This window comes from Pangasianodon hypophthalmus, chromosome 13 (genome assembly GCF_027358585.1).
Source record: "Pangasianodon hypophthalmus isolate fPanHyp1 chromosome 13, fPanHyp1.pri, whole genome shotgun sequence".
Lineage (NCBI taxonomy): Eukaryota > Metazoa > Chordata > Actinopteri > Siluriformes > Pangasiidae > Pangasianodon > Pangasianodon hypophthalmus.
This window is the reverse complement of record NC_069722.1, coordinates 21,909,889-21,928,918: the sequence shown is the minus strand read 5'-3', so window position 1 is coordinate 21,928,918 and position 19,030 is coordinate 21,909,889. Positions and strand designations below refer to the sequence as shown.

Genomic DNA, 19,030 nt, shown 5'->3' with positions numbered 1-19,030 from the left:
AACACAATAAACTGTTGGAAACATGAATCCACTGATTAATCATTTATTTTTATTGTTGAATAAATATTCTGTAAAATGAAGGAATGAATAAAAATTAAAAATGACTTCTCTTGGAAGAACATCATTTTTATTGAATTATTTTATTGAAACTACAGTTTGTGTGTTTGACATGACACAAGATCTTAAAACTATTCTAAAAAAGAAAGTAAAAGTGTGAGTGAGATGGTTTATTAGTGGCATTGAGAGGATGTCTCTAACATGTCTCAAAGTTTTTGTAAGGGGAATCCACTATTCTGTGTCACTGTGAGCCTTTTGCGCAGTAATACACAGCTGTGTCTTCAGTTTGCAGATTCTGTCCTCGAATTGTTATTGTGTTAGTAGCAGTGTCTCTGGAGATGCTGAACTTGTTTTTCAGTTTGTCACTGTAACCTGTACCCCCACTGCTACTGATGTATCCGATCCACTCCAGAGCTTTTCCTGCAGGTTGTCGGATCCAAGATGTACCATCACTCGTAACTGAATATGAGACCTTGCAGGGGATGGAGAGACTCTGGCCTGGCTCGACTGTCATGGAAGCAGGCTGAGTCAGTTCCACACCATGCACATCTGTGGAGGAAAACACATGGTGATATCTCACACAATATCTGCTGCACATTTATTGTTATTGTAGTAAATGAATGAATGTGATAAAGCACTCACAGGAAGCAGCTGCCAGCAGGAGCAGTAGAGATGTAGAGAACATGGTGTGTGTTGTTTGTACTGGGGTCTTCTCTGTTCTCCAAAGTTTAACAGAGACCATCACATCACATAAATAGAGTGATATCCAGCCCTGACGCTTGGATTTGCTTATCTGCTGATGATGGGAGGAGAACGTATTTAAAATGTATTTAAATCATGAGGAGGAGATTCATCTTAAGGAGGATATGTGGCTTTTTAATCAAACGGAAGCCTCTTTATGAAACACTACAATTTTCAATAAAATAAATTTGACAAAGATTAAATACCACATTTAGCATGATATTGTCTATTATTGTCTATGCTTGAGGATATTAGGATCATGATAATGGAAAAATTCTACTTCTCTTAAAAGTCATGACAAAATGCTCCAACACTTTGTCACAAATGATCAAACAAACTCTAATTTTTTGACATAATTATTGTTAGCTAAAGATACTGCAGTATAACAAGTTCTTGCTAGTGATGTGATTATAATGGTGTGTATAATGTGCAGCAATGTTAGAGATGTAGCATTATGGTTTAAAATCCACACTACAAACTATTGCATAAAAATAACTAACTTGAATCTCTTTTTTGTCATTTGTGAGATTATTTATTTTTTTAATTAGACTTGGATAGATAAGTGTTGTGTCTTGTGGACATTCTGTTATAATTTGCACTGTATGAGGTGTTTTTGTACAGGGATGTTGTTGATCTGTCTCACTGTGTAGGTAACGAGCGCAGTAATACACAGCTGTGTCTTCAGTCTGCATCTTCTGCCCTGTTAATGTTACTGTGCTGCTGGACGTGTCTCTGGAAACCTGAAACCTGCTTTTCAGTTTCTCACTGTAGTAAGTGCTACCATCACCACATATATATCCGATCCACTCCAGAGTTTTTCCTGCAGGTTGTCGTATCCAGCCTGTACAGTAGCTTCTGTCAGTTAATGAATATCCAGATACTTTACAGGTCAGAGTCATTGACTGACCAGGGGTTAATACTGTGGATCCGGTCTGGATCAGCTCAACACAGTGAACACCTGTTAAAGAAAAATTATTTTAATGTTGTAAAAGCAAAAAGCTATAAGTAACCAAAACTGGATTATATGTCAAATGGAAAAACACTTACAGTGTACGGCTGCCAGCAGCAGCAGCAGTAGGGATGTAGAGATCATGGTGTGTGTTGAAGCAGAAGAAGTAAAAGCTCTTGGTCTTCATTGCTTAAATATATAACAGGGAAGGACATTTGCATAGACACACTCCTTATCTTAGAGGAAATTTTATGGATTATTCTATATGAGAAAATCTCTCCATCTCTCTAACAAATATGTTCACAATTTGGAACATTGTGTCTTATCTATTTTTAGACATATCTATCAGTCCTGTTTGCATTTATATTTTACTAAGTAAGAAGCTTAAGACAGTTGTTACTGAGTGAGTTTATGCAATATAAAGTGTTTTCAGGTGAATTTATTTTAAGAAAACACACACAGCAATTTGCCAGCAATTTTTATTCATCAACAACAGGAAATTCTATTCTTATTCATTATTTTTTATGTTTAATTTGGAACCTTACATTATAACGTCATGTTACTGAAAAACCTCACACAACAGAAGGATGTAGTTCCATAATACACAACTACGTCTTCAGTTTCTGTCCTTATACTGTTTTAATCTGTCCAACCTGTGCTGTGGGTTCTCCTCCATACTGATATCAGATGAAGTGATGAGACCATATGAACAACCTTACTTTATTATCAATGACTGAAAGAAAGAACAGACACTTCCACAGCGTCTTCAGAACAGTCTTTGTCTAACAGCTCTTTATACTGTTTCTAGTGAGAAGTTAAAGTGGAACCAGTTAACAGATATGTCTTACTTGTTAGTCAGCGTTTATCAAACGTAGACACCAGAATATGTTCTCGCAATAGTATCAGTCTCATGTCCTCATCTCAAGATTACAGAGAAACTTCTAGAAGAAAACACACACCTCAAATTAAAAGATAAATATGTAGTGAGATAAATTCAGCTTATGATGATGAAAAACAGTAGTTTCATCTTAAAGAATAAAGTATTTGCTATTACACTATCAAAGTTAAAAGTTCTCTTCGCCTCCTGTTCCTCCAGTGCAACAAATTCTTCCAGTCTTCTCCACTTTTCCACTTCTATCCAGTCAGGAAGTAAAACCCAGGAGACCGTACAGGAGAGAGTTAAACACTGACCTTGTTCTAGTGAAACTCAGTATGTGCTAACTCAGCATTAATGTAGTGTCCTACAAAGACATCCATCCATCAGAGTGACACTCCAAAGCAATAAGGCAATGATTCATTTTCAATAGTCTTGATGGTGCATGTGTTCAATAATCACTGACTGAAAGCCTTCAACAGTCTTGAAAACTGGATTAAACTTTTTAAAGCGCTAAATCCCTGTTGAAAAAGCATTCATTCTACATTCATTAGATATAATGAGAATTGAATTAATACATTTTAAAACGTTATTTAAACAATGCTGCTAAAAATCTCTCATTAAAATGGAAGAGAGTTTTGGTCTGTGACGTCATGATGGAATAAACGTGTCCTGATGATGTAACAGAGGGGAACAGCAACTAAACCTTCAACACAACAACATGTTCATCTACTGTGTTACTGTGAAACACTCAAATCAAGCAGAGGTTTAAGATCATCCTGCTGATGACGGAGATAAAAGAGGGTAGGATGTGTATTTTTTCAGTTCTTTTTGTTCTTATAAATTTTTCATTAATTTTGCTTTTTAAACTGTTACATATTGGAAGTAAATCTAGGTAAGGAGAAACACACACAAAAAAATCATAAATCATGCAAATAGTGAAAGAAAAAAAGACAAAATCCAGATGTGTTTCTGATAATGAGTGATACTGAATCTCATGAGAATGCAGTTTGTGGAGTCACTTTTTTTTGCACTGTATTTGTTGAGCTCTGCTGCCTCCTTCAGCTGTTTTAAATATTGCACCTCAAACTATGATAACAGACTGTGTGTTAAACACAACACACTGCTTGAAACATGCTGTATTATTCCTGAATCCACTGATTAAACATTTATTCCTACTGCTGGTTAAATATTCTGTAAAACGGAGGGATTAATAATGATTCAAAATTAACAATCTTTGAAAATTATATATTATATAGATATACAATTTATTTATAAATGACTGCATTTAAAAATAACTATTATTAAATTACAACACAAACTATTACAACTTCATTCCAATGAAAGAAAGTAAAAGTGTGAGTGAGATGGTTTATTAGTTGCATTGAGAGGATGTCTATAACATGTCTGAAAGTTTTTGTAAGGGGAATCCACTATTCTGTGTCACTGTGACTCTCCTGCGCAGTAATACACAGCTGTGTCTTCAGTTTGCAGATTCTGTCCTCGAATTGTTATTGTGTTAGTAGCAGTGTCTCTGGAGATGCTGAACTTGTTTTTCAGTTTGTCACTGTAATATGTACTCCCATCGCTATTGATGTATCCAATCCACTCCAGAGCTTTTCCTGCAGGTTGTCGGATCCAACCTGTAGCAGAACTCGTAACTGAATATGAAACCTTGCAGGGGATGGAGAGACTCTGGCCTGGCTGGACTGTCATGGAAGCAGGCTGAGTCAGTTCATAACCATGCACATCTGTGGAGGAAAACACATGGTGATATCTCACACAATATCTGCTGCACATTTATTGTTATTGTAGTAAATGAATGAATGTGATAAAGCACTCACAGGAAGCAGCTGCCAGCAGGAGCAGTAGAGATGTAGAGAACATGGTGTGTGTTGTTTGTACTGGGGTCTTCTCTGTTCTCCAAAGTTTAACAGAGACCATCACATCACATAAATAGAGTGATATCCAGCCCTGACGCTTGTATTTGCTTATCTGCTGATGATGGGAGGAGAATGTATTTAAAATATATTTAAATCATGAGGAGGAGATTTCTTTTATAGAGGATCTGTGGCTTTATAATGGAACAGAAGCCTGTTTGTCAAACATTATTGTTTACAAAAGTGTTTTAATGAAAGGTCTTTGTGAAAAAAAAATCTATATTTGAGGATATCGGTATCGGTACCTCTCTTTAAACTCATGACAAAATTCTCTCAGACTTTCTCACACATGATGACACAACTCATAATTTAACTTTCTTATGTCTAAGATCACAGGTAAAGCTTTCACTTTTTTCCCCACCACAGCAAAGTCTTTAGGATAGAGGAGTTTGTGCTTTCTGGCTTCATGATAACATGATACAAGCTGTGATTTTAAAAAAAATCTTTTATTTATTTATTTAGTCTCATTAATAAAGGGATAAAAAGAGAGGCCAGTGAGAGAATGAATGTTAGTGGTTGTAATGTAAGTGATAACAGGAACTAATTTGTTTTCACAGATGTTCAACTTTAAATGTAACTATGAACAGATAAAATGTGGAACTCGTAATCATCTGATAAATAAAATATTGCAGTTCATGTCAAACTTCTGTTGAATAGGTTAAAAAACACTTTCGGGTTAGCTGTTGAAGGAAAATAATCAAATCAAGTCTGTAAAATCACCCCATAAAACATAAAATCCAGGTGTTTAAAAACTGTTGACTCTGTGTGTATAATGTGCAGTAATGTTAGAGATGTAGCATTATGGTATTGTTGGTAGAATGCTAAAAATCTACACCACAAAGTATTCAAACAAATAACTGACTTTCACTTAGACTTTGACAGATACTTTTTGTATTTCTGGTCATTCTTTTATGATGTACACTGTTTAATTTAGAAAATTCTAATAGTGTTTTGTATGAGGTGTTTTTGTACAGGGATGTTGTTGATCTGTCTCACTGTGTAAATAACGAGCGCAGTAATACACAGCTGTGTCTTCAGTCTGCATCTTCTGCCCTGTTAATGTTACTGTGCTGCTGGACGTGTCTCTGGAAATCTGAAACCTGCTTTTCAGTTTCTCACTGTAGGAAGTGCTACCGCTACCACATGCTTCTCCGATCCACTCCAGAGCTTTTCCTGCAGGTTGTAGGATCCAGTTTGTACAGTAGCTGCTATCAGTTACTGAATATCCAGACACTTTACAGGTCAGAGTCATTGACTGACCAGGGGTTAATACTGTGGATCCGGTCTGGATCAGCTCAACACAGTGAACACCTGTTAAAGAAAAGTTATTTTAATGTTGTAAAAGCAAAAAGCTATAATTAACCAAAACTGGATTATATGTCAAATGGAAAAACACTTACAGTGTACGGCTGCCAGCAGCAGCAGCAGTAGGGATGTAGAGATCATGGTGTGTGTTGTAGCAGAAGAAGTAAAAGCTCTTGGTCTTCATTGCTTAAATATATAACAGGGAAGGACATTTGCATAGACACACTCCTTATCTTAGGGGAAATGTTATGGATTATTCTATATGAGAAAATCTCTCCATCTCTCTAACAAATATGTTGACAATTTGGAACATTGTGTCTTATCTATTTTTAGACATATCTATCAGTCCTGTTTGCATTTATATTTTACTAAGTAAGAAGCTTAAGACAGTTGTCACTGAGTGAGTTTAAAATTTATTATTTATTTATTTAGTGAATTTATATTAAGAAAACACACACAGCAATTTGCCAGCTATTTCTATTCATCAAGAACAGGAAATTCTATTCTTATTAATTATTTTTTATGTTTAATTTGGAACCTTACATTATAACGTCATGTTCCTGAAAAATCTCACACCACAGAAGGATGTAGTTCCATAATACACAACTACGTCTTCAGTTTCTGTCCTTATACTGTTTTAATTTGTCCAACCTGTGCTGTGGGTTCTCCTCCATACTGATATCAGATGAAGTGATGAGACCATATGAGCAACCTTACTTTATTATCAATGACTGAAAGAAAGAACAGACACTTCCACAGCGTCTTCAGAACAGTCTTTGTCTAACAGCTCTTTATACTGTTTCTAGTGAGAAGTTAAAGTGGAACCAGTTAACAGATATGTCTTACTTGTTAGTCAGCGTTTATCAAAAGTAGACACCAGAATATGTTCTCGCAATAGTATCAGTCTCATGTCCTCATCTCAAGATTACAGAGAAACCTCTAGAAGAAAACACACACCTCAAATTAAAAGACAAATATGTAGTTAGATAAATTCAGCTTATGATGATGAAAAACAGTAGTTTCATGTTAAAGAATAAAGTATTTGCTATTACACTATCAAAGTTAAAACTTCTCTACACCTCTTATTCCTCCAGTGCAACAAATTCTTCCAGTCTTCTCCACTTTTCCACTTCTATCCAGTCAGGAAGTGAAACCCAGGAGACCATACAGGAGAGAGTTAAACACTGACCTTGTTCTAGTGAAACTCAGTATGTGCTAACTCAGCATTAATGTAGTGTCCTACAAAGACATCCACCCATCAGAGTGACGCTCCAAAGCAATAAGGCAATGATTCATTTTCAATAGTCTTGATGGTGCATGTGTTCAATAATCACTGACTGAAAGCCTTCAACAGTCTTGAAAACTGGATTAAACTTTTTTTAAAGAGCTAAATCCCTGTTGAAAAAGCATTCATTCTACATTCATTAGATATTAATGAGAATTAAATTAATACATTTTAAAGCTTTATTTAAACATTGCTGCTAAAAATCTCTCATTAAAATGGAAGAGAGTTTTGGTCTGTGACGTCATGATGGAATAAACGTGTCATGATGATGTAACAGAGGGGAACAGCAACTAAACCTTCAACACAACAACATGTTCATCTACTGTGTTACTGTGAAACACTCAAATCCAGCAGAGGTTTAAGATCATCCTGCTGATGACGGAGATAAAAGAGGGTAGGATGTGTATTTTTTGAGTTCTTTTTGTTCTTTTTAATTTTTCATTAATTTTGCTTTTTAAACTGTTACATATTGGGAGTAAATCTAGTTAAGAAGAAACCACAAAAAAATCATAAATCATGCAAATAGTGAAAGAAAAAAGACAAAATCCAGATATGTGTCTGATAATGAGTGATACTGAATGAGTCTCATAAGAATGCAGTTTGTGAATTCTCTGTTTGTTGCACTTTATTTGTTGAGCTCTGCTGCCTCCTTCAGCTGTTTTAAATATTGCACCTCAATCTATGAGAACAGACTGTGTGTTAAACACAACACACTGCTGGAAACATGCTGTATTATTCCTGAATCCACTGATTAAACATTTATTCTTACTGCTGGCTAAATATTCTGTAAAACGGAGGGCTTAATAATGGTTCAAGATGAACAATCTTTGAAAAAAAAAAAAATAATAATATATATATATATATATATATATATATATATATATATATATATATATATATATATATATATATATTACATATTATTTAAAAATGACTTTATAAAAATAACTATTATTAAATTACAAGACAAACTATTACAACTTCATTCCAAGGAAATAAAGTAAAAGTGTGAGTGAGATGGTTTATTAGTGGCATTGAGAGGATGTCTCTAACATGTCTCAAAGTTTTTGTAAGGGGAATCCACTATTCTGTGTCACTGTGACTCTCCTGCGCAGTAATACACAGCTGTGTCTTGAGTTTGCAGATTCTGTCCTCGAATTGTTATTGTGTTAGTAGCAGTGTCTCTGGAGATGCTGAACTTGTTTTTCAGTTTGTCACTGTAAGCTGTATCCCCATCACTATCGATGTATCCAATCCACTCCAGAGCTTTTCCTGCAGGTTGTCGGATCCAATGTGTAGTATAGCTCGTAACTGAATATGAAACCTTGCAGGGGATGGAGAGACTCTGGCCTGGCTGGACTGTCATGGAAGCAGGCTGAGTCAGTTCCACACCATGCACATCTGTGGAGGAAAACACATGGTGATATCTCACACAATATCTGCTGCACATTTATTGTTATTGTAGTAAATGAATGAATGTGATAAAGCACTCACAGGAAGCAGCTGCCAGCAGGAGCAGTAGAGATGTAGAGAACATGGTGTGTGTTGTTTGTACTGGGGTCTTCTCTGTTCTCCAAAGTTTAACAGAGACCATCACATCACATAAATAGAGTGATATCCAGCCCTGACGCTTGTATTTGCTTATCTGCTGATGATGGGAGGAGAATGTATTTAAAACGTATTTAAATCATGAGGAGGAGATTCATCTTATGGAGGATATTTGGCTTTATAATAGAACAGATCTGCTCTTCTATGATAGAAACCTCTTTACCAACTTCTGTTATTCATATATCAATAACAGAGGGAATTGTACATATAGAGAAATTGGCAACAAGGATTAGATAGTAAATTTAGGTGGATAATGTATCTGAGGTGAGGATATTGGTATTATCTAACATGTTTTATAAAGGCCAAAATTAGGATTAGGGACAGTTAGCATTCATACTAGAGGTGTGTGTATTAAAGGTGTTATTTAATTTTTCTCCTGCCCACTTCCATGTGTATTTTTATATGAACTTGATTGCATCATTGTCTAATACACTCATTTGGCTCTATTTCCCACAATATAAACATATAAACTGAGAACACCTCTAATATTTTATAGGGGGTTTGATTTGCATGACAGTGTTTAGGATTTCACAACAAGGTGCAACAGAACTAAAGACAAACTACATTTCCTGCAAATTAAAACATGTACACATTCACAAAATATAAGAACTACTACTATTTACTTACTAATTCATCAAACAGTGTGGATTATGCAGCCTGGTTTAATGAGACACTGATATAATAGATCTGTAATGTATTAGTTTTTAAACAATGGTGTAAATAGATTTTATGACTTTGATGGAAATCCCAGGAGGACATCAGTCCTCTCTCAGTCCTTTTAATCTCTCAGTCATTTTAACCTCAACATGTTGGGTAGATGGTGTGTAAGTAGAGAAAGAGCGCCTCTCAGAGGACATAAAGCGTAATGCAAAGCATAATGTTCATGCAGTTCTAATGTGAGTGCAGATATATAAATATACAAAATATAAATATATACAGTGCAAGTCAAACTGGTAGGTAAATTTGACTGTCTGTAAAAAATGGAAAATAATTTGCACTACTAGTGAAATGTTAGAGCAGATTTTTCTATCCATCTATTATTTATGATGCTTTCATCTTGTCTATATTCATATAATATTTATTTATTTATTTATGTATATAGGATGTGATGGACTTCCATAAATTGTACCTTTTAAGTTTCAACTCAAAATAAGCATCACACTTTTGTGAGGTTTAACCTCAGCAGGAGACGAGGTCAGACTGATGCCATGAACATCTGAGAAGAGGAGAGCGGTAAAACATACAGAAGCTATTAAACACACTTCACTTCAACTCAGACTGAAATATGGAGCGTATAAAAGGTGAGTAAGGTGTGGATAGACGTGTTTACTCACAGGACACAGAGGATATCAGAAGAAGAAAAGGCCAGCTCATGAATTTTACAGAGGAATTTTGACTGTTAATGGAGTTAGACAAAAGGAGAAATAAAACTGAGCACTAAAATGAATGGATGTTGTTTATAATAATTGTGTCTGGGGTTCAGCTTCCTGCTGAGGGAATATTTACAGCTCATGAGGACGTGCTTGTGGAAGTTTTTGTACAGCTCTGGAGTCTGTTGTGTCAGTGTGAGTGTCGTGCACAGTAATAAACAGCCGTGTCTTCAGCTTTCAGACTCTTCACTTCTAGGTACAGCATGTTTTTATTGGTGTCTTTAGTGATGGAGAACTGGCCCTGCAGAGACTGAGAGAATGCAGTACCAGTGCCAGTGTCAATGCGCTTTTCCTGGTTTCTCACGGATCCAGCTCATCCAGTTGCTGCTCAGTGAGAATCCGGAGACAGTACAGGACAGAGTGACTGACTCTCCAGATCTCTTCACCACAGACGCAGAGGAGGTCAGGGACTGTCCATAAGAATCTGGAAGAGAAGAGGTTTTGGATCTGGAGACTATTCTAGGAAATACTGGGAGCGATGCGGGAATACAACCTGGATGGGACACCGTTCTATCAAAGGACCATGCACACACATGCACACACACATTCACACACACATTCACATTATATCCAATTTATCTACCAGTATGTGTTTAGACAGTGGGAGGAACACGGAGAACCCAGAGGAAACCAGCACTAACACAGGGAGTAGATGAAACTCCACACAGACAGTAACCCAATCTCAGGATCAAACCGAGGGCCCTTAAGCTGTTTCTAGTGAGAAGTTAAAGTGGAACCAGTTAACAGATATGTCTTACTTGTTAGTCAGCGTTTATCAAAAGTAGACACCAGAATATGTTCTCACAATAGTATCAGTCTCATGTCCTCATCTCAAGATTACAGAGAAACTTCTAGAGAGCTAAATCCCTGTTGAAAAAGCATTCATTCTACATTCATTAGATATAATGAGAATTGAATTAATAAATTTTAAAACCTTATTTAAACATTGCTGCTAAAAATCTCATTAAAATGGAAGAGAGTTTTGGTCTGTGACATTATGATGGAATAAACGTGTCATGATGATGTAACAGAGGGGAACAGCAACTAAACCTTCAACACAACAACATGTTCATCTACTGTGTTACTGTGAAACACTCAAATCCAGCAGAGGTTTAAGATCATCCTGCTGATGACGGAGATAAAAGAGGGTAGGATGTGTATTTTTTTCAGTTCTTTTTGTTCTTATAAATTTTTCATTAATTTTGCTTTTTAAACTGTTACATATTGGGAGTAAATCTAGGTAAGGAGAAATACAAAAAAATCATAAATCATGCAAATAATGAAATAAAAAAAGACAAAATCCAGATGTGTGTCTGATAATGAGTGATACTGATTGAGGCTCATGAGAATGCAGTTTGTGGAGTCACTTTTTTTGGACTATATTTGTTGAGCTCTGCTGCCTCCTTCAGCTGTTTTAAATATTGCACCTCAATCTATGAGAACAGACTGTGTGTTAAACACAACACACTGCTGGAAACATGCTGTATTATTCCTGAATCCACTGATTAAACATTTATTCCTACTGCTGCTTAAATATTCTGTAAAACGGAGGGATTAATAATGGTTCAAAATGAACAATCTTTGAAAAATATATATTTTTTATTTAAAAATGACTGGTTATAAAAATAACTATTATTAAATTACAACACAAACTATTACAACTTCATTCCAATAGGAGAAAGTAAAAGTATGAGTGAGATGGTTTATTAGTTGCATTGAGAGGATGTCTCTAACATGTCTCAAAGTTTTTGTAAGGGGAATCCACTATTCTGTGTCACTGTGAGTCTCTTGCGCAGTAATACACAGCTGTGTCTTCAGTCTGCAGATTCTGTCCTCGAATTGTTATTGTGTTAGTAGCAGTGTCTCTGGAGATGCTGAACTTGTTTTTCAGTTTGTCACTGTAAAATGTAGCCCCATCATGCTTGATGTATGCAGTCCACTCCAGAGCTTTTCCTGCAGGTTGTCGAATCCAACCTGTTCCATAGTGGCTGCTGCTATCAGTGATAGAAGCTCCAGACACTCTACAGGTGATGGTTAAAGTCTCTCCTGGCTTTATAAGCACTGAGTCTGGCTGGATGAGCTCAGTAGCACAGAACACATCTGTGAAAAGAGAAAAAGAAAAGGTTGACATGTTGAACTGAAAGGATCAGATGAACTAATAAAGCTTAAATCCAAACACTCACAGGGGGCGAGAGCCAGCAGCAGCAGTGGAGCTGAAGCAAACATGTTTGTGTTGAAGGAGGACTAATGAGAAGCGCTTCCTCTCTAGATAAGCACGGTGCTAATATTACAAGAGGAGATGGAGATTTGCATAAATATTCCAGAGAAGCTGTGTTGAGTGCAGCTCTGCAGCTGTTAATCAGTCTCTTCCCATTTTGTCTCTATTTAACATCATTATAACTAATAATATGAATGTTTTGTGTTAAATTATTTAATTTGTTTTTATATTTACACAAATAAATAATGTAATTATTTCTTATTATTATATTTATAGTCAAAATTACACTGAATCTTTACCATAATACATAAAAATAATAATAATTAGAAAAACAATCCTTTATGTCATTATCAGCTCTGTATCGGCTACACTCCAGCGAATTACATGAAGTCAGAGATTATTCTCATGTGTACAAATTTCCTGTTTATGTTTTTGTAATGTTTATGGTGTAAATGTAAAATCTTTATGCTTTATTTTATAGATATAGAATAAAGGGTGTTAAAATACCTGCTGTGAATAACTGCTTCCATATTTGTCACTCTCACACAGTGAAATATTGCAGTGATTTCAGAACAGCATGTAGCTAAAGCTTTTTATTGGTGACATTAAAACTGGGCTCAACATTTAACATTATAATCAAACTGTGCAATAGAAAATGCCCCAGTCAAATCATTTTCATTCTGGTATAGACTGCCCTCTACAGGCTTTAACTGATACAGAGAGGAATTGCTGATTTCATGTTGATGAGATTCTAGGTTAGATGTTCACATCCACCTTCTCAGTCACTACTGAAGACGTGTTACGGAGATCAAGTTTAGGGGGCGTGTCACTCTGTGGAATCACCTGACAACACTGTCACTGATAGGCTGATAGGCTGCTTGAATCCAGTGTCTACATTTTGTAACATTCAGAGGAAAATAATGTAAGCAAGATTTCTGCCACTGAAAAGTGTTCACGACAGAGACGTTTGCATTTAGTGAATGACTGTTAATAGCTGTTATAATGTAACTGATACCAGGATTTTATCTTTTGAATCCTCCATAACATTAAATATGATTATACATTGATAAAATGTATGATGTGTCATTCAATAAACAATAAAGCATTGTAATTGTCAGCACACTGCTGAGGTATAAGAGGAATAAAACACATCAGGATGATCTGTTATAGAAAGAAAATCAACTTTAAGTTGGTAAAATCACACCATAAAACATAAAATCCAGCAGTAGACTTTTGACTGTGTGTGTAGAATGTGTAGCAACGTTGGAGATTATGGTTTTGTTGGCAAACTGCTTAAAATCTGTAGTAAAAATTATTCAAACAAATAGCTGAATTTAAACGAGGACGGGAAACTGTTGTGCTTGTGATCATTCTGTTATAATGTCCACATTTTTTCATTCAGAAGTTCAAATAGGACTTTGTACAAGGTGTTTTGTACAGGGATGATGTTGATGTGTCTCACTGTGTGGGTAACGAGTGCAGGAATACACAGCTATTACATGTTTTCAGGTGAACTTATATTAAGAAATCACGCTAGAATATAAGCACATTAGGTAAGGAATAAAACACAACAGAGTGTGCAGTTACAGAAAAATAATCAGTGATGGGGTGGTGAGATGAAGCAGAGTTACTGCTGTCACGCCCAAGGTGAATATTTTAACAATATAAAAGCATGTGTGTTTTATTCCTCTTATTCCACATCAATTTGCTAAAGATTAAAATTTTTAAAAATTAATGAATTTGATTAATGTATTTATTAATTAACAACACATATGTTGTATCTATGTATCCATTAAATATGTACATTTAATATTGAGGAACATCTGTGAAACAAGTTCGTTTCTGTTATCTCTTACATTATAGCAGCTATCCTCTATCAGTCTGTCCCTCATGTGACTCTATTTTCTCTCTTGAAGTATTCAGTAGTCTTGATGGTGTGTGGATTCAATAATCACTGATTGGAAGTCTTCAACAGCCAGCAATGGTTTTGTAAATGTTAATAATTTTTTGTTTTGTTTTGTTTGTGGTCTTCTGTGGGAATTTGACCAACAAATCCACTATAAGATATACATTTTATTTAGAGATTTACAAATGACTGCATTACTTTTTCTCATTTTCTTGATGACAGAAAAATTTGACATCACAAAATAGATTTCTGGATTATTTACTCCATCCTCTGATTGTTCTTATGCACAATAGCAATACAATACACTATGCATGAAACAGTGAACATACTGATACTGTTTCACTGCCCTTAAGAGTTTTCTGTATGAGGTGTTTTTGTACAGGGAAGTTGTTGATCTGTCTCACTGTGTGGATTACGAGCGCAGTAATACACAGCTGTGTCTTCTGTCTGCAGATTCTGTCCTCTCAGAGTCACCGTGTTGCTGGAGTCGTCTTTAGAAATACTGAACTTGTTTTTTAGAGAAACTTTATAACCACTTCCACCACCCCAAATGTGGTTTATCCACTCCAGAGTTTTCCCTGCAGGTTGTCGAATCCAAGCTGTGGCGTAGCTGTTATCAGTTACAGAGTAGCCGGATACTTTACAGCTGAGGGTTAAAGAGTCTCCTGGCTTTAACATCACTGAGGTGACCTGAGTGAGTTCTACTGCACATTCCACATCTGAAAAAAAGACATGTCACAATTTCAGTCAAAAATGTATGTACAGTAGGTTATAAGTGCAATAATATTCTATCAGCTCTGAGTTCATTACTGAAGTGAAACTCACAGGATGAAGCTCCCAGCAGCAGCAAAAATGGAAGGAACATCGTTTAACTAAAAGCAGTGCTAAATTCTCCAGAGCCCACAGTGACCGAGGCTGATATTTCTCTATATGTAGCTGTAAGTGGGGAAGGTTTGCATATGCATTTGCATATTGTTATGCTGGTCCATTCAAAACAGCCTGCTGGTTTCTGTCTTCTACAGCTTTTAATAATCACAATGGAAATGTTTTTAGTTCTTAACTTGCTTTGTATTAATTAAAGACAGAACAATTAATTTAGATTTAGTACTGTAAATGATCATCACTCACTTGTCTCAAAAAAGTTTAGCTTGTTAAATAATCCTTAATAGACTTTATTATATGGGCATAGACGTCCATCAGTGTCAAACATTTGTCACAAAAAGACAACAGCAGTGGTTTGGGAGAGCACATAACATTTGAAGGAAATATTCCTTCATTCATCTACAATAAAGACTTTATCCTGGTCAGGGTTGCAGTGGATCTGGAGACTATTCTAGGAAACACTGGGAGTGAAGCGGGAATACAGCCTGGATGGGACACCATTCTATCACAGGACACCATTCACACACACACATTCACATTGTATCCAAGTTATCTACCAGTATGTCTTTAGACAGTGGGAGGAACACGGAGAACCCAGAGGAAACCAGCACTAACACAGGGAGTAGATGAAACTCCACACAGACAGTAACCCAATCTCAGGATCAAACCGATAACAGTTTGATCAGATAACAGATATGTCTTACTTGTTAGTCAGCGTTTATCAAAAGTAGACACCGGAATATGTTCTCGCAATAGTATCAGTCTTATTTAGGCTTATTAGGCTTATGATGATGAAAAACGGTAGTTTCATGTTAAAGAATAAAGTATTTGCTATTACACTATCAAAGTTAAAACTTCTCTACACCTCTTATTCCTCCAGTGCAACAAATTCTTCCAGTCTTCTCCACTTTTCCGCTTCTATCCAGTCAGGAAGTGAAACCCAGGAGACCGTACAGGAGAGAGTTAAACACTGACCTTGTTCTAGTGAAACTCAGTATGTGCTAACTCAACATTAATGTCGAAGTGAATTAATCTGATTTTAACAATTGGCTCAGACAAATCCTTTATAAGATACACTCTTTTTATTTAGAGATCTAGAAACGACTGCACTATTTTTCTCTGGCTATTTCTCTTCATTAATTACTTGATGTCAGAGAATAGATTTCTTGATCATTTACTTTAAGTTCCTTTTTTCCCCAAAATGCCTTTAGAGGAGAAACTAAAAGTAGTTATACTAATTACACATTGCCTAATCAAAGTATAAATTACTCAAAAGGAAAGACAACACAAACTGCACTTTAGTGTTTTGTTGGTTTGACCATTACCTTTTCTATTTACCATGTTTGTTATTTAGAGGAAACACACAGTGGAGGAATCAATGTGGACATTATGGATTTGAAACACTTAAAAAAAATAGAAATGCAGCTGTCTGTTGTTCTTTAAGTGTGTGTAATAGTTTACCCTACATGATTCTCATTATACCATGGATGAGACCTCGTGATACAATGCATTACTCAACACTAATACTTTAATTGGCAAGCTTTTAATAGATATCAGAGTTGAGCCTGTCTCTGATCTAGTGTAGGAAATACTACAAAATGTATGTTAATGAAAGACTTTCACGATGGTGTTAATAATAAAAGGCAAATGCTGTTCAAGAAGGTAAATGATATTATTGTATTTTATTAATGAGCTAAATCCTTGTTGAAATCATTCAAAGAAGCTGAATTATATTACTAAACCTTTTATTCCAAATGTTGATTAAATACTCTGTAAATGAAGGGATTAATAATGGTTCAAAAAGAACACTCTTTAAAAGAAGTTACTTTTTAATTTAAAATCAACTGTTTGTGTGTTTAAAAGTGACAGAAACTATTAAAACTTCATTCCACTGGATAAAAAGTAAAAGATGGTTTATTAGTTGCATTGAGAGGATGTCTCTAACATGTCTCAAAGTTTTTGTAAGGGGAATCCACTATTCTGTGTCACTGTGAGTAACTTGCGCAGTAATACACAGCTGTGTCTTCAGTTTGCAGATTCTGTCCTTGAATTGTTATTGTGTTAGTAGCAGTGTCTCTGGAGATGCTGAACTTGTTTTTCAGTTTGTCACTGTAATATGTACTCCCACCACTACTGATGAATCCAATCCACTCCAGAGCTTTTCCTGCAGGTTGTCGGATCCAACCTGTACTATAGCTCGTAAGTGAATATGAAACCTTGCAGGGGATGGAGAGACTCTGGCCTGGCTGGACTGTCATGGAAGCAGGCTGAGTCAGTTCCACACCATGCACATCTGTGGAGGAAAACACATGGTGATATCTCACACAATATCTGCTGCACATTTATTGTTATTGTAGTAAATGAATGAATGTGATAAAGCACTCACAGGAAGCAGCTGCCAGCAGGAGCAGTAGAGATGTAGAGAACATGGTGTGTGTTGTTTGTACTGGGGTCTTCTCTGTTCTCCAAAGTTTAACAGAGACCATCACATCACATAAATAGAGTGATATAAAGCCCTGACGCTTGGATTTGCTTATCTGCTGATGATGGGAGGAGAACGTATTTAAAACATATTTAAATCATAAGGAGGAGATTCATCTTATGGAGAATATGTGGCTATTTAATAACTCTTTCAGGAAAATAAGCAATAACATGATGGTGGGATGAAGCAGAGTTACACTTACCATCCTAATGTTGATTTAAATAAAATGCTGCCTGTTACAGAGAAACCGCAAAGAGCAAAGCTCTCCATCCTGAAGATATTTAACCCTTATTATTATAACAGTATCAGTGTTTTCAGTTCAACTGGTTTGTTTATTGCTTTCACAGAGTGTAGTGAATTAATATGAATTTAATAATTAATATCAGCCAAATCCACTATAAGATACACTTTTTATTTAGAGATTTACAAATGACTGCATTACATTTTCTCTCACCTTTCATTAATTTCTTGATGTTAGAAATGATAATTCAGACATCACAAAAATAGTTTTCAGGATTATTTACTCTAGCCTCCTTTTTTCATAAAATGCCTCTTGAGGAGAATCTAACAGTAGATAGTCTAAGCACACACTGTCCTATCAAAACACAAATTACACAAAAGGACAGACATCAGAAGCATAAATTTAGTGATTTTTTTTTTCAGCTTTCTGTTGAACATGTTTGGTATCTAGAGGAAATATGGCATGAAGCCAGTAGTGTTATGGACTTTTAGAAACATTTAAAAATTAGACATTATGAATGCAGCTGTCTATCTGCCTTTAAGTGTGTGTATTTGTTTGCCTCACATCATTCTTATTATGAGATGTCATGATATAATGCATTACTCAGCCCTAATATATTCATTGTCAAGCTATTGATAGATACTAGATTTTGGCCTGCCTCTGTTCTAGTGCAGGAAAAACCTACTACTAATAATAACTAAATGTCTTTCAATAAGCTAAACATTTTTAAATGAGCTAAAACTTTATAAAGTTATATATACGAATCATCATAAATCATGAAAATAGTGAAAGCATCTCTTTATTAAAAGACAAAATCCAGATGTGTGTCTGATAATGAGTGATACTGAATGAGTCTCATGAGAATGCAGTTTGTGAATTCTCTGTTTGTTGCACTTTATTTGTTGAGCTCTGCTGCCTCCTTCAGTTATTTCAAATATTGCACCTCAAACTATGAGAACAGACTGTGTGTTAAACACAACACACTGCTGGAAACATGCTGTATTATTCCTGAATCCACTGATTAAACATTGATGAACATATGTAGAACATATTTAAATCATGGGGAGGAGATTCAGCTAATGGAGGAAACGTGGCTTTTTAATAAAAACTAA

At 35.6% G+C, this 19,030-nt stretch overlaps 3 gene segments (V, D, J or C); all 3 read right to left on the bottom strand.

Annotated features, from left to right (window-relative positions):
- Nucleotides 1-236: 236 nt before the first annotated feature.
- On the bottom strand, nt 237-1,240 carry LOC117598785 (immunoglobulin heavy variable 1-18-like). The segment is given in 2 exon segments: nt 237-606; nt 700-1,240. Coding segments are annotated over 2 exon segments (408 nt in total).
- A 10,664-nt stretch (nt 1,241-11,904) lies between these two features.
- On the bottom strand, nt 11,905-12,521 carry LOC128319810 (Ig heavy chain V region 914-like). The segment is given in 2 exon segments: nt 11,905-12,289; nt 12,373-12,521. Coding segments are annotated over 2 exon segments (369 nt in total).
- Nucleotides 12,522-14,661: 2,140 nt separating this feature from the next.
- LOC117598781 (immunoglobulin heavy variable 3-53-like) lies at nt 14,662-15,551 on the bottom strand. The segment is given in 2 exon segments: nt 14,662-15,032; nt 15,139-15,551. Coding segments are annotated over 2 exon segments (411 nt in total).
- Between the last annotated feature and the right edge of the window lie 3,479 nt (nt 15,552-19,030).